Here is a 19523-nt window from a genome sequence, read left to right as displayed (position 1 = left end):
AAACCAGAGCGAGCTTGCCTTGATGATAAAGCTCAGATGGAAGCGTTTCAGAGTGGTGCAGCTGGATAGTTCGCTAGATTAAGAAAATCAGCGCTATCAGCAGGGGAGGCCAAGATAGATTTGGACGTCCGATGCCTCAACCAAAATCCCTGCCTGTCAAATCTGAATATTTACATAGATTGTATCAGTATGGCCCCGCTTTGGAAAGCTTCTAAGATCTGCAACAGGGACCAAGAATCTCTTTAGAACACTATTGGGATGATTGCTTCTTGAGCAAAAGCTGCCAAAAAAGGCAGCCGCGGCAGTGATTAGAAAACACAAGCGTCTGGGCTAACTCCAGCTGATAGCATGAACATCCGGCTCCAAACTGACAGGTCCAGAGGGGTCGCCATGTTAATCTATCGTAGCAAAATTAAACAGAAGTCCAGCGGTACCTGGGGAAAAACTAGCCATATTTATTCCAGCATGAGCTTCCCTGTGTCAGAGCCGACTTATTCAAAGGCTTCTAAAGAAATGAGTTCCGACCAGTGCCGGATTTACGCATAAGCTAAATAAGCTACAGTTTAGGGCCTCGCAATCTGCTGGGGCCTCAAATAAAAACACAATATAAAAATGATTTCAAATATTAAAAAGGTGTATATATTTTAAATTTTTCTGAGACCAGCTGATGTAATTTAAAACATTAGGGGGCCTCTGGGTTTTGTATAGCTTAGGGCCACAGCAAGTCTAAATCCGGCCCTGGTTCCGACCTACGAAAATTCACGCTGGATTAACTGTGGCTAGCCTTTTACGATGCCGCTGAGCTCCTATTGTCAACCAACAGCCACTGTTCCGCCATATTCTCTGACCTGACGCCGCTCTACCCCCGCGTCTCTATAGCGAGAAGAACGCCTCTATCTCCTGCATTGAGCAAGCCGAAACTGCAGTGAAGTCCGCCGCTCCGCTAAGGGGAGAGTCTGTCTTTTCCATCTCTATGGTCAAAGGCTCTTTACAACCCCCCCTTTTTAAGCGTGGAATGTTTCCGTTTCCGCCATGGAGGCGCTCTAGGCGCCTGTCTCGTCTCTCTGGCGTGGGGGGGGGGAGTCTTTCCCGCGCCGTCCTCCTAAGGCGGCGTCTCTCGTTGCTTTTCTTCCGGGATGGGTGGGCGGCGGCTGTGATGATGGCGGACGAGGAAGGGAGAGCGGAGCCGTGCGCTCCTCACCTGGAGACAGACGCGGAGGCCGCCGGGGACAGCGAGCTGGAGTTCGGGATCCCCCTGGAGTCCAACGGCTACTTGCTGTACAGGTAGTGGCCGCTGCCGCGCAGCCCCGCTCCCAAAGATCTCCAGCGCAGAGGTGCTGCTGAGCCCGGGGGTCCGCCTGGGAAGAGAACAGCAGCCGCGCCTTCTCCCCTCTTCCCACCTGCTTGCTTCGGATCGCTCAGGAGGAGGGAGGGAGGGAGGCTTAAAAATAAACCACCATGCTCCGAGATTGAATTGTGGCATTGCAATTAGATTGCAAATAGGGAACTCTTTCTCCCCCGTTGCATCCTTAAATCTCTGATCCCGCATGCCTGGAAAGGGGCTGATGAGAATTGCTGGGCTTAGAGGAAAAGGCTCTCTGCGTATGCCTAGAGGCATGTGCCGACATAAAGCGTACTGTAAACGGGGCCAAGAATTGGTGTATTCTGCTGTGTCTGACGAAGGGAGATAGAGCAAGATGGGTAGCCGTGTTTGTCTGTCTGTAGCAGTAGAAAAGAGCAAGAGTCCAGTAGCATCTTAGGGTATGAGCTTTTTTGTGAGTCACTGCTCACTTCTTCAGGTATATGAAGAAGTATATGAAAAAGTGAGCGGGTATCTGAAGAGGTGAGCAATGACTCACAAAAACTCATATCACAGATTTTGTTAGTCTCTCAGGTGCTAACTGGACTCTTACTCTTTTCTACTGACGAAGGGAGCTTTGACTCTCAAAAGCTCCTACCCTGAAAATCTTGTTGCTCTCTAAGGTGCTGCTGGACTTGACTCTCTAACTGTTCTACTGCAGACCAACACGGCTGTCCTCTGAAGCGATCTGCTGTTAATGTTATACACGAGTGTTGTCATTCTGCCCTGATGTTGTTTGGATGAAGTGGGAATGGTGAAAGTCAGTTCTTGCATGCATAAGCCCCACCAATTTCCCTCCCATGTCACCATGGTTGAGTTGTAGGGTTGCCAGATCTGGGTGGGGGGAAAGCTGGATATTTGGGGGGGTGGAACCTGAGGAGGGTGGATTTTGGGGAGGGGGAGGGACTTCAGTGGGGTGTAATGCCATAGAGCTCACCTTCCAGAGTGGCCATTTTCTCCGGGTGAACTGACCTCTGTCGCCTGGAGATCAGTTGTAATCCCAGGAGATCTCCAGATGGCAACCCTATTGGGTTGCTTATGCGTGTTGATTGCATGGAGATAGTCCTGAGTGAACCGGTAGTGTATGCTTTTCCAGCTGAATGGGATGGTAGCATTCCCCCACCCACCCCCAATAACAGAGTGCTTCTTGGAGCTACTGCCATGGCAGGAATTGCTGTGGTCTCAAGTAGCTGTACACTTCAGGGTCTCATGTGACACTCTTTATACAGTTGTAAGCACCAGTGGACGTTGTCTGCCATTTATAGGGTACTGAGTGGCACTGAACCTAGCTGTTGGCAAAGCCATTGGAATGCGTGCTCTTTCGAGGTGTCTCAGTGTTTCATACTCTTTCTTGTTGTCAATTGTATCTTTACAGGGACCGAAAGGAATGGGCTGATATCGAGCCAGTGCCTCAAGATGATGGGCCAAACCCAGTGGTTCAGATTATATACAGCGAGAAATGTAAGCTGGTCAATTCAATAAACCAGTGAAATGCCCAACAAAGTAGGAACATGTATGAAAAGTGGCCATAGAAACAGGCTGTAGCAGATTGGGTGGGCAAGGGCCAGCCTCCGCTTTCCTTCCCAGCTGAATTTGCCCACCTTTCATGCTCTCAGCCCCTCTGCCTTCTCATTCTGGCCCTTGAGTCCCGGCCTTCTCAGGCACTGCACTGTGGCTGTGATGTTTTCCAGTGATGCTTCCGTTTGGTGTAGAACCAGTTTGGTGTCGTGGTTAGGAGCGCGGACTCTAATCTGGGAGAACCGGGCTTGATTCCCTACTCCTCCACATGAAGCCAGCTAGGTGACCTTGGGCCAGTCACAGCTCCCTCTGAGCTGTTTTCTGAGCTCCCTCAGCCCCGCCTACCTCTCAGGGGGTCTGTTGTGGGGAGGGGAAGGGAAAGATGATTGTAAGGCGCTCTGAGACTCCTTTGGGTAGCGAAAGATGGGGTATAAATCCATTCTCTTCTTCTACAGCAGTAGGAAAAAACCTTAGCACAGTACTCTCCCACCTACATGCACAGGGCAGGCCTAAAGGTACGGTAGGTGTTTCATCTTAAAAGAAGAAAAGAATCAGGAGCATTGTGGGAGGGAAAAAGCAGAGCCGATGTAGGAAGGAAAGTGATGACGGCTCAGGACTTGAAAGAGAACCAGACCTGCTCTTAGCGGTAAGGCGTGGTGATTAAAGATTGTTTACAGTTTCACCCACATCTTTGAAAAAGAGTTGCAAAGCTCCACGTATGGGAACTTGAAATAGACGTTGGGAGCTTGAGTTCAGAGGTGTCTGCACCCACGTTCTCTACAGAAATACCTGACAACTCAGAAGAGGTCATGCTAACACATGGCCTTGTGAGAGCAACCCGACAGCAGCCCCACATAGCTTCAGGTGTTTTATATGCGGGTAAAAACCTAGCAGTTCGAAAGCAAGAAATTGCAAGTAGATAAATAGGGACCACTTCGGTGGGAAGGTGACAGCGTTCCGTGCGCCTTGGTGTTTAGTCATGCCGGCCACATGACCACGGAAATGTCTTCGGACAGCGCTGGCTCTTCGGCTTTGAAACGGAGATGAGCACCGCAACCCTCGAGTCGGACTCAACTGGCTTTCGAGCAAGGGAACCTTTACCTTTACTAAAAACAATAAAGGGGGATGCCAGGTGCTTTCCTTGATGTTGATTGCTCCTCCAGTGCCCACAATACTTTCCAGAGTCTTATAAGCAGCGGAGAGATGTCCTTGCCCTGGGGAGGCTTGCAGGATGTGTTTCAACAGAAGAAAAGGCAGGAAGGAGACAGAAGGAACAAGGAGGGACAGTGGACATGTTGAGTTGCTGTTATCCATTGTGGCAGAATTAAAGAGTAAGGTTTCCCTTGCTCAAAAGCCAGTCAAATCCGACTCTAGGGTTGCGGTGCTCATCTCCGTTTCCAAGGCAAAGAGCCAGCGCTGTCCGAAGACGTCTCCGTGGTCATGTGGCCGGCATAACTAAACGCCAAGGCGCACGGAACGCTGTTACCTTCCCACTGGAGTGGTACCTATCAATTTCTTGCTTTCGAACTGCTAGGTTGGCAGAAGCTGGAACTAGAGACGGGAGCTCACTCTATCATGTGGTACTCGGGTCTCGAACTGCTGAACTACCAACCTTCCAGCCTGCAGTTACAGCGTGTTAACCACTTGAGCCACCACAGCTCCTAAAGAGTAGTGGAGTTCAAATATCAGATGAGGCATTTCATGCAATAATTATGGCACCCAGTTGCACATATGGAGGCTTCACTTCAGCTGGGGATGGAGACCCAAAAGGCTAGTCGGTAGGCTTTGCAGGAAAGCTGTGCTTTATTTTTACTTTTTTATTTGTGTCCTGTTCCCCCCCCCCCCCGATCGGGACCCAAAGCAACTTTTTGCATTGTTCTCCCCAACCCCCCAAGCTTTATTCTCGTAATGGCCTTTTGGGGTAGGTTAGGCTGTGAGACTGTGACAGGCCCAGGGTCACCCGATGAGCTTCCATGGCAGAGCAGAAATTCAAACCCAGTTGTTCCAGGTCCCAGTTCCGTACTCTAACTCCTATGCCATGCCAGCCACTCCAGCCTTTAGGGAGGGACTTGAACATCTGAAGCTGCTTTATGCTGAGTCAGACCGTTGGTCTCTCCAGGTCAGTATTGTCTGCTCTGACTGGCAGTGGTTCCCCAGGGTCTTAGGCAGAGATCTTTCAGCATCTCTCACTACCTGAACCTTTTAACTGGAAATTTCAGGGACTGAACCTGGGGCCTCCTGCGTACAAAGCAGATGTTTGACCACTGAGCCTCAGCCCCTGAGAGGTTTCACTGTGTGGGGATCCAGCGAGGGTGTGCCCGGCCTAAAAAGCATCAAGCGGGAATAGGCAATAGGCAATTAAGAGCACAGCCAATTTGAGGGCAGCCGGTAGAACCGAATGACTGATGCCTGTCAGCAGCGATATGACAGTAAACAAAACCAGAAGGAGGTGATGGGACAGCACTTTCGAGAATGTCGAGAGAAGGACAAGGGAGGTGTTCGTGTTAGACGTGGAAGAGTATGAGGAAAGAATATAAGGAGTATCACGGTGCCCATGTGACAGGAGCTGCGAAGGACTTTGGCAGTAGTGTTTTGTGATGAGACATCCGGACTGAGGGGTGGCTCAGGAAGGCCAGAGGTTCATTTGGCCTAACGCCCTTTTCTCGGTACAGTCAGGGATGTGTACGACTACTTCCGAGCCGTTCTGCAGCGCGACGAGAGGAGCGAAAGAGCTTTCACGCTGACGGGGGATGCCATCGAGCTCAATGCTGCAAATTACACTGTATGGTAGGCAGCGACGTTCACGCTTTAATGATTCTTATTGCTTTTGTGATGGCTTTAACTTTCTGGAACTCTTGATGGATTGTAAAAGCAAAATGAAAAAAAATCAGGAATTCTTCACAACGATAGCTCTGGCTTTAGGGGGGGGCAGTAGTAGATGCTATCATGATTGAGTGAAATTGAGATTTCGTTTTTTGCTTTGACTTCTGTAGTGTTGGGGGGGATCTCTGAGGATGGAACCAGGTTCATAAAAGTCTTTGTTGTGTACAAGGAAACGGCAAAATAATGACATACTTGTTTTTAAATGTCTCATGCGGGCTTGGCACACGGTGCCGATAAATATGTGAGCCGCCCTGAGCCCGTTTGCGGGGAGGGTGGGATATAAATCCAATTAAAAAAAAATAATAATAATGTTTTCCCCTAGATTTTATAAGATGCCCTCCATTCCATTCAGAATTGTTGGACTTGTTTTTAAAATTTTGCTTATGTAATTTATGTCTCACAGTGATTGATTTTTATTATTCTGTACCAGTACAAGAAAAAAAGTGGAGAACCATGGCCCAAGATCAGATTTGCTTGGAATTTCTTTTTTTTGCAGGCATTTCCGTAGAATTCTTCTGCAGTCCTTAAAGAAAGACCTGTATGAGGAACTCAATTACATCACAGCTATCATTGAAGATCAGCCAAAGAATTATCAAGTCTGGTAAAGCCTGGTTCTGTTGTTTAACACCAATTGAGAGCCAGTGTGGTGTAGTGGTTAAGAGTGGCGGACTCTGATCTGGAGAACTGGATTTGATCCCACACTCCTCCACGTGCAACCAGCTGGGTGACCTTGGGTCAGTCACAGTTCTCTCAGAGCTCTCTCAGCCCCACCTACCTCACAGGGTGTCTGTTGTGGGGAGAGGAAGGGAAGGCGATTGTAAGCCACTCCGAGACTCCTTCAGGCAGTGAAGGGTGGGGCATAAAGCCAACTCTTCTTCTTCCTTTTCCTCCTCCTCCCCCTCCTCCTCATCTTCTTTCCCTGATCGATGAATGCCCTCTTGCTGGTCCATCTTCTCTGAACTAGGGAGGCCACATGATCATGTACAGACCACGGCTCAGGAGTTTAGCTATGCCCATATGTCACGAATGCTTCAGAATAATGCAGGTTTCTTGCTCATGTGCCATCAGGAATGCACATGTTACATTTTGCAAGGGGCCATGAAAGCAAGAGGAGGGGCAAGCAGTGTTCACGGAAAACCAGAAGGGCAGCCTTTAAACTGGCAATGATACAGACATCGGCCAATGAAACCTGCTGTACAGGAACCACTGTAATGGAGCATTAATAAGTGTGTTGCGAATCCCAAGATCCAGTGCAGTGTAGAATAATTCCACCAATACCGTTGCACCTCCTCGAGGGTGGGCTGTTAGTGACATATGTGGAAAAGAGGTCTGGTTCACACACGCGTGTTCGTTGCTTGCGTGTTGGCAGTGGTGTTAAATGATTACTTGCATGAGTGAACGATCCGGTACAGTTGAATTGCAGCTGCGATAACTTTCATACGATCTGGCATCAACTCAGTGGATTCGACTTGCATGAGGCACAATTGTGAACCAGCCCGGTGGTTGCATTCCATCATTCAAGTGTCCTTCTGTTGCATTCCCCCCCCCCCCCCGCTGCATACTACCCAGCACGGTGTTTTAACAAACAAACATGCTCCTGAACAGTAAAAGTCACTGAATGGATGCTGTTTTAACATCCATTGTGGTTGTCCCTGCCGCCTCCAGAATATGCCTCTGTGGTATGGGTGAAGTGGATGACGTCGAGCATTACATTCTGAGATGTTCATGGCATGAATCACTTAGGCAAAGGTTTATTTATCCTATTGTACCTCGGTATAATGGAATTTCAGAGCAGGATTTGACCGTTTTCTTGCTCTCTGATATTGATGCACATGTTACTAGCAGAATGGCTTTGTTTGCACTGGCGGCGAAAAATATAAGACTGGGTATAGGACTTACTGTAAGTTACTGATGTATACTGTTGGTTGTGCTTTGATTTATTTTGTGTTGTTATGGCCAACGGCTAAGACAATAAACTAAACTTGACTAACATCCATTGTGGTTTCTCAATTGATAGGCACCACAGGCGAGTGCTGGTGGAATGGCTGAAGGATCCATCCCGGGAGCTTGAATTCATAGCGGACATTCTTAACCAGGATGCCAAGAACTACCACGCTTGGCAACACAGGCAGTGGGTCATTCAGGTAATTTTTGTTCTCGCTGTTACTGAACAAGCGCCCACCTTATTCTCGGAAGGATGGGTGCAGAGGGATGGCTTACATACTGCAAGGGATTGCAATATACAACTTCCCCCTAGTGATCATGACTCTCTTTCAGTGCAGGTCAGCACACCAGCCGAGAGATCCCATTCCCAAACCTTGCTCTACCTGCCCCAGTCCAATATATTGGTGTAGTGGTTAAGAGCGCAGACTCTAATCTGGGAGGACAGGGTTTGATTCCCCTGTCCTCCACATGCAGCTGCTGGTGTGACCTTGGGTCAGTCATAAGTTCTTTCAGAGCTGTTCTCTCAAGAGCATTTCTCTAGAGCTCTCTCTCAGCCCCACCTCATGGGGTGTCTGTTGTGGGGAGGGGAAGGGAAAGGAGATTGTAACCCACTCTGAAACTCCTTAGGGTAGTAAAGGGCAGGGTATAAATCTGGTGTCGTCTCCTTCTCCTCTCCATACCCCCACCTGCAGAAATGAACTCTTTCAGTGGTGGCTCCTCACCCCTGGATCATCCTCCCCTCTATCTGCTGAGACAGAAAAGGGATACATTCCAACCCCACTGCAGTGAAGTTTGAACTTGAGTCCTGCCCCTGGATTCTGGTGTCATTCTTGATCACACTATAGATGGATTGTTTCATTTGGGGGGGATCATAGTTAAATTCGGGTAATGCTATCAGTCCACTCACAAGACACGGACTCCCACACATTGCATCTGAGATGCTGCTCTGTGCACACAAATAAGCATACTGTTGCTTCTCTGGTTTGCATTTCCAAATTATAAAGACTGACTTGTCTGTCCCCAACATAGTTTTATTCAGGGCTTTCCCCACCTCTTTTAAAGAGGTGCCGGAACTCTCAAGAGGGAAATGAAGTTTTCAGTCTGTCTACTGAAAACTCATGAACTTTTAAACATTTTAAAACGAATTTTGTCGAAGAGGTTCCGGAACTCTGTTCCGGCCCGTTCCCCCAGAAAAAATTCCTGGTTTTGTTCATCTAGAAATTTATGCTGATTTAGCCCCTCAGTCTAGAGCTGCTTCTCCAAGAGATAATTGAGTCCATTTTCTTCCGTGTGCTTCCTCTATTGAAATTCTCCCCTTGCTCGTTTTTCCCCTCAGGAATTCAAACTGTGGGATGATGAGCTGGAGTACGTTGAACAACTTCTGAAAGAGGACGTCCGAAACAACTCAGTCTGGAACCAAAGATACTTTGTCATTTCCAACACGACTGGATACGATGACCCTGCCATTCTAGAGAGAGAAGTCCAGTAAGTAGAATCTCTCTAATCTCCACCCTATTTACACAGGTAGAGGAAGTGAACGCGTCAGGGATCTTCTGGCCAGCTGGGACATCGAGAAGACGCTGCTGTATTGCTTCCCTTTAGCTCTGAGTATTCTCAAAGCTTCTTTGTTAGAGAAATATTCCCTTCCCCTACTCAGGCAAAGAACAAATGTATACGGCTGGAACCAGGGCTTTTTTTGTAGAAAAAGCCCAGCAGGAACGCATTAGCATAATAGGCCACACCCAACAGCAGACACTCATTTGCATATTAGGCCACACCCTTGACAGCACAGCACAGTAGCATATTAGGCCGCACCCCCCATGTTACCAGAAGTGTGGTCATCCAGCCACACCCACCTTTTGCTTCTTATTCTGTTTACCTTGTTGTCAAAACCCAGAGCTTTTTTTGTAGCAGGGACTCCTTTGCATGTTAGGCCACACACCCCCAATGTAGCCAAATCCTAATGAGTTTCTGCTGTTGGGTGTGGCCTATTATGCTAATGAGTTCCTGCTGGGTGTGGCCAACTCAGAAGCCAGCTGAAACTCCGTTCCTGTGTATTCCTGCCCAAAAATAGCCCTGGCTAGAACTGAGGTACACTCTTTGCCTGTTCTTTTATGTCTCAAACTCAAATCTCCTTCCTTTTGTGGTTTCTTTGTCCTGGATTGTAAACCCCCTCAGGGCAGAGACCTACTATACAGCTCAATGCACAGTAAAGGCATGGGATAGTGTGAGAAAAAGCATAAAAGTTCATTCTGCTGGGGGGGGGATGCTTTTTAAGCAATCCATGTTGGGCATTTGTCATCTTGTGAACATCTTTTATGTCGGCTACCATCCGAGGGCTTGCCTGTGTGCTTTGCCGATCTAGGAAACAGGGTTTTTTCCCCTCTTATAAAAAGAGTCTTTGTCCATTATGAACAAAAGAAACAGGGGGTGTGAAGTCCTTTTTCCATGAGGTGAGCGCTGCCTTTGCCTCTTGGGATCAAGCACTTTGGCACAGATTTAACGCAGCTTTATTTCTACCCTTTCCTTTGTCAAACCCTTTTCTTTCCTCTCCTTTTCAGGTATACTCTAGAAATGATCAAGATGGTGCCTCACAATGAGAGTGCTTGGAACTATTTGAAAGGGTGAGACTCCGATGCTTTTTGGCAGCTGTGACTTTGTGCCGCAAGCACAGCAAACCAAAAAAAAGTGCAGGGTGTGATATTTGGCACAGAGCTGCAATGCGTTAGGCTGTACATCACGGCAAATACATTGGGTTAAATCAGTAAAACATTATTGGAAGTGTATTTCAAGAAGAAGGCTGTAGTTTAACATGTGGTTCCTAAACCAGAATGTGTTTGAATTCACTAGGATGAATGGTATGCTTTTGCAACCCAGACAGAGTTTGAGAAGGGGAGCTTTCCTCACCCCAGCAAGAGAAGCGGCACCTGCCGAAGTTCCTCTTCTGTTCAGCTCTTAAAGGCACAGGAGCCCTGGACTCCTTGGCCACTAGTCATCTTATTGTTGCAAATTGGAGTCTACCAAACTGTTTGCTGGAGGGGAAAAGAGCCTACCGTGGCACTTATAGCATAAGCGTATTTGAGAGCCAGTTTGGTGTAGTGGTTAAGAGCGGTGGGCTCTAATCTGGAGAACTGGGTTTGATTCCCCATTCTTCCACATGAAGCCAACTGGGTGACCTTGGGTCAGTCACAGTTCTCTCAGAGCTCTCTCAGCCCCACCTACCTCACAGAGTGTCTGTTTTGGGGAGAGGAAGGGAAGGTGATTGTAAGCCATCTTGAGACTCCGAGTGAAGGGCAGGGTAAAAATCCAATCTCTTCTTCTTCTTGACTGTATTCTGATTTGAGTTGTGTTTATACTTCTGTTTTGGGTCAGGGCTGGGAGGGCTGCTTTACTCAGGGAAACAGATGATGGTTACAAATGCCTCACCTTGAAGGAATCATCAATGAATGCAATAGACATATGAATGAGATAATAGCAACAGAAGAACAAAGCAGGGAAACTGATTTTTTTTAAGTGGGACATTGGGAGGAAATCACCTATATTTAATTTATTCTGTGCGTCCCGGCTGGCACTATAGAGGGTAAGGGCGAAGCAAGTCAAAAATACTAAATATTAAACAAAAGAGAATATTAAGGTTTACCCCCAGAGCTTAAATGTCACACTTCAGTAACCCACACCACAGCAGTGTAAGGTCGACTATATTGTTATCCCAATACTTACTGAAGATTTGGGGGGGGAGTGTTTGAGAGGCAGTGTGAAGAAGGTTGCCTGAGGGGGTGAAACCTCCCCCCCCCCATATGTTAATGCCAGTCCTCTCCCTAAGAATGCTGTGGAAGAGGCAGAAGCCCTATTTTGTTACTCTCGAAGATTCGGGACGAATTTAGTTATGGAGGCTCTTCCCAAGCAAATTCCAGTGCCTTTCAGTCAAACAACGAGAGCCAGTGTGGTGTAGCGGATAGAGTGTCTGACTAGGACCGGGGAGACCAACAGCAGTCGGGAAGAAAATAAGGCCACAGCGAAAGTAGGAGGGGGAAAAAGGGGGGAACAAGGATCTGAAAGGTCAAGTCAACTACTCCCCCTTGTACATTGTTCCCCCTTTTTTTCTCTTAGGATCTGGGAGACCCAGCTTTGAATCCCTACTCTGCCCCAGAGACATGCCAGGTGACTCTGCACCAGTCACACACTCTCAGACTAATCTACCTCATAGGGTTGTTGTGAGAATAAGAGGAGAGGAGAATGACAAGATGCTTTGGCTCACCACTGGGGAGAAAGGCAAGGTATAACTGAAGTAAATCGATAAACAAGCCAGCCAGCCAGCCACCTAGTTGTGTGTGCAGTCAACAGCAGCAATGGTTGGGAAGCAAGGGAAGGCCCTGAAACATCTGGTTTATGTTGGCTAGTTAAGAGGATGGATTGGGGGCAACGAGGGCCAGGGCCTTTTCTGTGGCGGCCCCTTACTGGTGGAATGAGCTCCCGGAAGACATCAGGGCCCTGCGGGACCTTTTGCAGTTCCGCAGGGCCTGTAAAACGGAGCTCTTCCACCAGGCTTTCAAATAGGGTGCCGCCTTTAGCATCATGGCCCTGGCTGGAACGCCAACATCATCACCAACCTGACAACCAACAGCCTGGCAGGAGCCTGGACTAAGGGGTAGGCGACCATTCAGATGCCGAGAGAATGTCTCCGTCTTTTATTACGTCTATGTTCTGAGTAGTTATGGTTTTATATACTGTGATTTTTAACTTAATTCTGTTCTTTGAGCATATTTTGGAGTTTTAATGTATACATTTATATGTATGTTCTTTAAGCCACCCTGAGCCTGCTACAGCGGGGAGTGGAGGGAAATTTTTAAATAAAATAAAATGTTCTGGTTGCCTGCATCCCTCCTCTTGTGATAGATCAGACTGCGCATCTGCTGGACCTCCTGAGGGCACCTGGTATTTTTGGCCACTGTGTGACCAAGAGTGTTTGACTGGATGGGCCACTGGCCTGATCCGACACTGGCTTCTCTTCTGTTCTCTTATGTTCTTATCTGAAAGCACAAATTTGGGTACCCAACAGTTGGGTGAGAGAAAGTTATGAGAAATAAATTATAACAAAATATATGTGTTTATTACAAAGTGCACTAAAACTCAACTTTAAAAATACAGGCACATTCCACCCCTGTAGTAGCGAATATTTTAATTTAGAAGTCCTAGATCTATATAAAATGATAGAATTCAGTCTCTCTAAGATAAGAGCCTTGAACCGATAAAACAGGACTGACAATTCAGTATCTCTAGGCTGATAACCTTGAACCCCATTAAAACAGGACCAAAAGCATTTTGGCCCCTAAGGCCTTCCTCAGTGGGTCAAATTACTGTATTCATGCACACTCTGACATGTAAACATGTGTTTGTGCCAAGGCAGGCTGATTATAAGGCATTCCAAATATACACAGTACTTCTGAAAGGTGAGTCCCAGAGAATAGCGTGACTGTGCGACATGTTGGGGGATCCCCAACAGGGCTTGTGTCGCCTGTATCATTTAGATGAGCCCTGTCTCTGGGACTGTACCTCTGGTGGAGAAGAGGGCCCTCCATAGGTCTGTTTCAGTAGGTCCACAAAATCAGGGAGCTGGGATAGACTGCTTTACAGCGTGTCTATTGCCTTGCTCTTGTCTAGCAACTGGTATTGGCAGCTGCTGCTTCTCATGATCCAGAGGAAGGATTAGGATTAGCGATATCAGCATTAAAAAGCCAACACATTAAAATGTCCTCCTGACATTAAGGAGCCAGAGACACTAGTACATGTGCAGGTATGACGATATCGGCATTAGAAAGCCAACACATTAAAATGTCCTGACATTAAGAAGCCAGAGACACTAGTACATGTGCAGGTATGCCAACTGCACATCTAGCTCCACTTTGTGTTTACAGCATAGCCCTTTGTGGCTGAACAAGTTGCCAGATCTTGCTGCATGTGCCGAGGCATTCTCCTCCTCCTCGTTCTTGTGGTTCTTGTAGCTCTGTGCACATTTCCACCCTTGTTTCCGTCTTGTAGCTCAAGGCAGGGGTAAACGTCCCTTTCTGCTGATGCTCGGAATATCCAGTGTTCGTCTTGGTATCCAGTGGAGTTGGGTTTGCACGTTTAGGATATGCCGGAAAGTTGGTTGCTCGGAAATCTTTTTACAACAAATGATTCGTAGCTGGCAGTTTATTCTTTATCTGAGATTTCAGAAGATCTCTGACTTCTATAGGTACAGTCAGATGTAAGGGGTAGGATGTGACCTTCGCGCCCAGATTCACAGTGGTGTCTTTTTGTGTCAGGATTCTGCAGGATCGTGGCTTGTCAAAATTCCCCGGTCTCCTGGAACAGCTGTTGGACTTGCAGCCAAGCCACAGTTCTCCCTACCTGATTGCCTTCTTGGTGGACATATATGAAGACATGCTAGATAACCAGTGTGAAGACAAGGAAGAAACGCTCAACAAAGCATTAGAGGTAAATGTAAAGCCTGTCCTTTTAAAAGCCCTACACTTGTTTAGCTAGCCTGCTGTCATTTTTAGCCTGTTTGACAACTGCCAGCAGAAGATATCTTCCTATAAACTTCCATAATGGAAATTGAGAAAGCAGCCAGTCTGTTGACTGTTCAGAGGTGAAAAAGATTGCACCAAATTTTAGCTCATTGCAACAGATTCAAGGGTAAGCGACTTTAACAATTGTCTCACATAGTTTGAACTTTTGCACAGTTATAAGTAAAGAAGAATTCAGGAAGCTGCTTCTGTGCAATACAGTGGAAGCTGGGAGTTATAATTTTCAGGGCTTTTTCAGTGGTGACACCTCGTCTGTGGAATGGTCTTTCCCTTGATGCTCACCTGGCGCCTACTGTACTCGCTTTTAGGTGCCAGGCCAAGACATTTCTTTCCCCCCCAGGCTTTTAATTCATCGTTTACATTGTTTTATAGTCTGCTTTTGTCGTGAGAAGTATTCTGAGATTCATTTTAAGATATTTTTATGTTATTTTTATGCTGTGACTGTTTTTAATAGTTCATTAATTGTTAACAACTTTTATGGTGTGTGTGTGGGGGTGAGTTTTTTTTGTTATGTGTTACTTCATAAGCCACCTCAAGCAGATTTTTGGCAGCATAGAAAGCTTCTAAATAATTTCCCTCAGTTATTTAGTTATTTATTCAACTTCTGATGTTTTCTTGAAACGCAGTGACATGAATATGTTTTGCTCATAGTCGCTGTGACTGCCACTTTCATATGTGCTGCTTATCAAATTGTTAATATTTAATGTTTGTCTCGACAAAATATGCTTGAGGCTTTGGAGCTATTTAGTTCGAGGTAGTTTTCTGTTCACCTCACAATGTGCCGTTCTGTGCAGATGCAGCATCTGATTTGTCTTCATGTCTAATATGTTCTCCAAATTTCTTATTGTCAGTGGCTTCCAGCCAAAACCGTCTCGTTCCTAACGTGTGGGTGGCGAAATTTGCAAAGGTGCTATTGAACGCTGCCTGCTTAGATTTGGCACTGTGTTTGCGGCTTCTGTTGTTTTGCTGACAAAATTTCCAGTTTTGAGCCTTGGCTAAAAATTGCAGTACATCGAATATCGCTTAGATGGGGAGGATTGCGAAATGGTGTGGATTTGTTAGTGTCCCTTAAGAGGCCAGACTTATGCTTTATAGGCCTATCTGGAAGACTTAGTGCTCATGGTTCGTTCATTTCCCTTGCTAGGCCAAATCCCAGAGGCCAGATTGAACTGCTTAATGCTCAAAGGGGGGGGGGGGAAACCCTCTTCAAAGTAGGGAAAACCCCTGTGCTGTTTTATTTAGCACTTTGATGCCCATCACTGTAGAATGAATAGATTGCTTGGCAGGAAATCCCTGGCGTCTCCAAGTAGAAAGATCAGGTAGTAGGTGATGGGAAAGACCTCTCCCTAAGACCCTGGAAAGCCACTGCCAGGCTGAGTGGACAATACTGACTTCAGCGGAACAAGGATCTAATTCAGTATAAGGCAGCTTCATTTGTTTAGATTTCAAGGGCTGCAGGGATGTTCATTCGGCTACATGGAGTGTGACAGAAATCAGGTGGTGACTGTTTAACAGTAAATATTCAAGCCGGAGTGAATCTATTCATTGGTTAAAGTGATATCAGTGTGAATAAGTCCTTGTCCAGGTGTGATTGCTGCAGCAGCATCTCTAAGGGCATGGATATGCTTTCTCCAGTGAAACCTGCAGAGGATGCGATGGTAAGTTTAAAATACTGGAGTGCAAATTGTGCCCCTAAAAACCGTGGCTGACAAATGAAAATTGAGTACACGTAACTGCATTTGTACATACTGTCCCTACCCTCTGCCTTTCTCCTCTGTTGTTTCTCTTTTCATCATAATTTAGATCGTAAGCTCCTTGGGACCTGCTCATTTAGCTTCATTAAAGCCCCATGGAAATTGGCGGCTCGACGACTCAGTTGAGGCATAACGCAAAACCATGGTTCAATTAAAGTATCTGTGGTTGGTGTGACTGAAAGCAGGTCGTTCCACTAATATGGTGAATTCTGTCCATCCAGCATCTGAAACCATGGTTCAGATCTGGATCCTTTTAGCCACAGTTAGTCTTAATTACAGTGTGAATGACAACACCCTGGTCTATTCCCCAGCACTGACCTCCATGGCTGTAGAGCAAAGGTAGTGGAACCAGCATTTATTGAGGCAAACAAGGATCTGAGGGATCCGTTTAAATCCAGCTAAATTCCAGCATAAGATGTTTCCAGAAGAGGCAGAAGGGACCTATTTCACTTCCTTCCTGTGACCCACTGCAGCCACCGGAGTCACAAGGCTGTTAGTCCATGTGGGTCCCGTGGCCCTCGGAACAACTTTCCCCAGGATCAGAAGGGACTTACCGGAAGTGAGGAAAATGCGGGAAAGATGTTGATTCTTGCCTCTGTGGATCACAGGTTCCAGCCTGTCATTTGGGGAGCGGTGGGGAGTAACATCTGAGCTGAATGGGCTTGCTGTCAGTTCTAGCCTCGCGCTGGTGTGAGCTGCCAGCCTTGTCCCCAGCTCGCCGTCTACCCAGCGGTTCGAAGGCTTCGGCGAGTAGATAAAATGGGTACCACTCCTTAGAGAGAGTGGGCACACTGAAACCCCCCCCCCCTCGTTGGGTTGAGCGGTGTTAGCCGGCAAACGGAAGTCCAGCTCGCATGATGGAAAGCCTAGAGAGATCTCCTTGGTGTTAAGATAAAGCCTGTAATGGGCCATCCGGCCAGGCGATGGCAGTGTGGCGCTACAACTCAAGGAGTCTGGAGAAAGCTGACGCCATCAAACTCGGCCGAGAAAAATGCCGTTCCAGATCATGTCTCATCTGCATCTGAACGAAACCCTCATCGGCTGTGAATGTGTGCAATTTAAGATGTATATATGTTGTCGTCCCTTACCCCACATTGTATTGTTAGTCCCTCGTGAAAAATGAGTAACTGTAAATCGCTCAGAGCCAGCAAGCTCTGCCGGATTGAGCGATCAATAAATTGAAATATTATTATTATTATTATTATTTGTAAGTCAAATCCTGCTTTCTTGAAACCAGCCGTAGTTAGAATAAACCATGGTTTTGCTTTGGGTAGAGAAGAAGAAGAGACTGGATTTATACTCTGCTGTTCACTACCCAAAGGAGTCTCAGAGCTATTTACAATCCCTTTCCCTCCCCACAATAGACACCCTGTGAGGTAGGTGGGGCTGAAAGAGCTCTCTCGAGAACTGCCCTTGGGAGAACAGCTCTGAAGGAACTTGTGACTGACCCAAGGTCCCACCAGCAGCTGAATGTGGAGAAGTGGGGAATCAAACCCAGTTCTGCCAGATTAGAGTCCGTGCTCTCTCAACCACTATACCAAACTGTGTTTGAGTTGGATTGCAGAGATCTTTGTGCACTGTGGATCTGTCAGAGTAACTTAATAAATAATAGAACTATGCAAATAGGTTTTTTTTTAACAACCTTGGGTCTTTTTGTTTGTTTATTTTCCCCTTTCTACAGTTGTGTGAAATCCTGGCGAAAGAAAAAGACGTCATACGGAAGGAATACTGGAAATACATAGGAAGATCCCTGCAGAGTAAACACAGCCCGCCTGTGGAACAGGATGTGCCAACCGAAACTGATGAGCAGTAATTTCACATCAAGGGAAGGGGCATATTTAGCTCTGTGGTGTATTAAGCTATGAGAGTGGTGGGAGCTAGGCAGGTGACTTTAACGGATGCCGATCACCCTCTTCCTAAATACGGTGTAGCTGTTCATTACTGCAGAAGTATTGCTTCTAACCACACCAAGAGCGCAAAGCATTTGGCATAACAAACTGACCCCTGGTAACTGCTGCTATACACATTGGCTGTGCGGTGGTCCAAAGCACTGTGTGTGTGTGTGTGTGTGTGTGTTTGTTTTTCAAACTTAGTAATTAGAAGAGCTGTACCAAATAAACAAATTGTTTCTGAACAGTATATATGAAGAATGCTGTAAAAGCTGTTTTCATGCCCTAAACCTGTTCCCTCCACACAGTGGCCCCCATTCTCATCAGAGCAAGTCCATATAAGAAACCGAATGTATTTTGAGTTGAATTGCATAGCTCTTTGTGTGCAGTGGATCTGTTAGAGTAACTTAATTTTAAGTCACCGCAAGGAGAAAATGCAATTGTATGTTGGAACAGCTATGCAACACTGACTGTGTTATTATTATACCCAACTAATGTCCATCAATAATTTGTAATAAAAGTATATAGACTTGTACTGAGGTTTGAATGTGCATCTCGTATTTCTACTTCCTTTAAGTATCTCATGGTAACGGTTGTTCCTTTGGGATCAGGCACATGCTTTGCTTATCGATAGCCCCAGGTTCAGTACCCGGCGTCTCCAGTTAAAGGTTCTCTGATGGAAGGTACTGGGAAGCTACCGTTCTCTGCCTGAAACGCTGAAGAGCTGCTGCCAACCAAAGTTAGCAATAGTGAGCTAGCTATGCCAGTGGTCTGATTCAATGTAAGCCAGAATCATATGTTTATCTAGCTCAAGCATGTCAACATGTAAGGCCAGGGGCTACACTAGGTTTTTTAAGAGGTTCCCATGGCATCTTTGCTATAAACTATACATTATGCTATTGAACCACCTGTAGGACTAGGAAGCAAAGGCCCATTGAAGGGCTGTAACAACCACTGATGAGTCTTGGTCCCTGCTTTCGTAGCTGGCTATCTAATGCATGGAAGTCTTTGTTCCCCAAATCATTCAAAACACAGCGGGAGAAATATATGTGAGAATAATGTTATTTTGTTCATTCTTTAAACGTTCTAAAATTTAGTTTGCCAGAGGTGCAGTAATGTTCGTGTTCTTCCCAGTGTCAGTATCTATTTGAAGCAGAATTAGTGGTGTAATGGCAAATCCAAGGGAAATTTCAATAGCTTGCAATGCATGTGCAACTGCCAGGAAATTTTGGGGTGGTGAATCGGGATTCTGTAGATCATAACCTAGGTATTAATTTGGGTTATGATAACGACTGGTTCACTCAAGCATTCTCACTGGTTCACTCAAACGACTGGTTCACTCAAGCATTCTCACTGCTGAAAGAGAAGTGACGATTCACACATACAAATGAGCCATCATCGATTATATACCATAGAGAGAATGTTTGTATTGCATCAAGACACAATGCACATCAATCACGACGACACTGCTTTGTGTATTCAGTTGCCAGTTGTCTTATAAAAGAATGGAGGGGGAAATATACATGCTTATGTGAAGTGGGTCTCACAAGATCTTTGAAAATGCGTATCTATATAATACATATAAATGATTTGACACCTGTTTTCT

At 46.3% G+C, this 19523-nt stretch overlaps 1 protein-coding gene across 1 annotated transcript; it reads left to right on the top strand.

Annotated features, from left to right (window-relative positions):
- Positions 1-1077: 1077 nt before the first annotated feature.
- Positions 1078-18440, top strand: FNTA (farnesyltransferase, CAAX box, alpha). The gene is made up of 9 exons (XM_015423731.1): positions 1078-1284; positions 2736-2821; positions 5551-5665; positions 6258-6362; positions 7779-7905; positions 9042-9190; positions 10267-10329; positions 14011-14182; positions 17710-18440. The coding sequence occupies exons 1-9, from the start codon at positions 1157-1159 to the stop codon at positions 17839-17841; spliced, it is 1077 nt and encodes a 358-aa protein (XP_015279217.1). The 5' UTR covers positions 1078-1156; the 3' UTR covers positions 17842-18440.
- Positions 18441-19523: the final 1083 nt, after the last annotated feature.

Source organism: Gekko japonicus, unplaced genomic scaffold, assembly GCF_001447785.1.
Source record: "Gekko japonicus isolate JY-2015 unplaced genomic scaffold, Gekko_japonicus_V1.1 scaffold48, whole genome shotgun sequence".
NCBI lineage: Eukaryota > Metazoa > Chordata > Lepidosauria > Squamata > Gekkonidae > Gekko > Gekko japonicus.
This window is presented reverse-complemented; position numbering and strand designations above follow the sequence as displayed.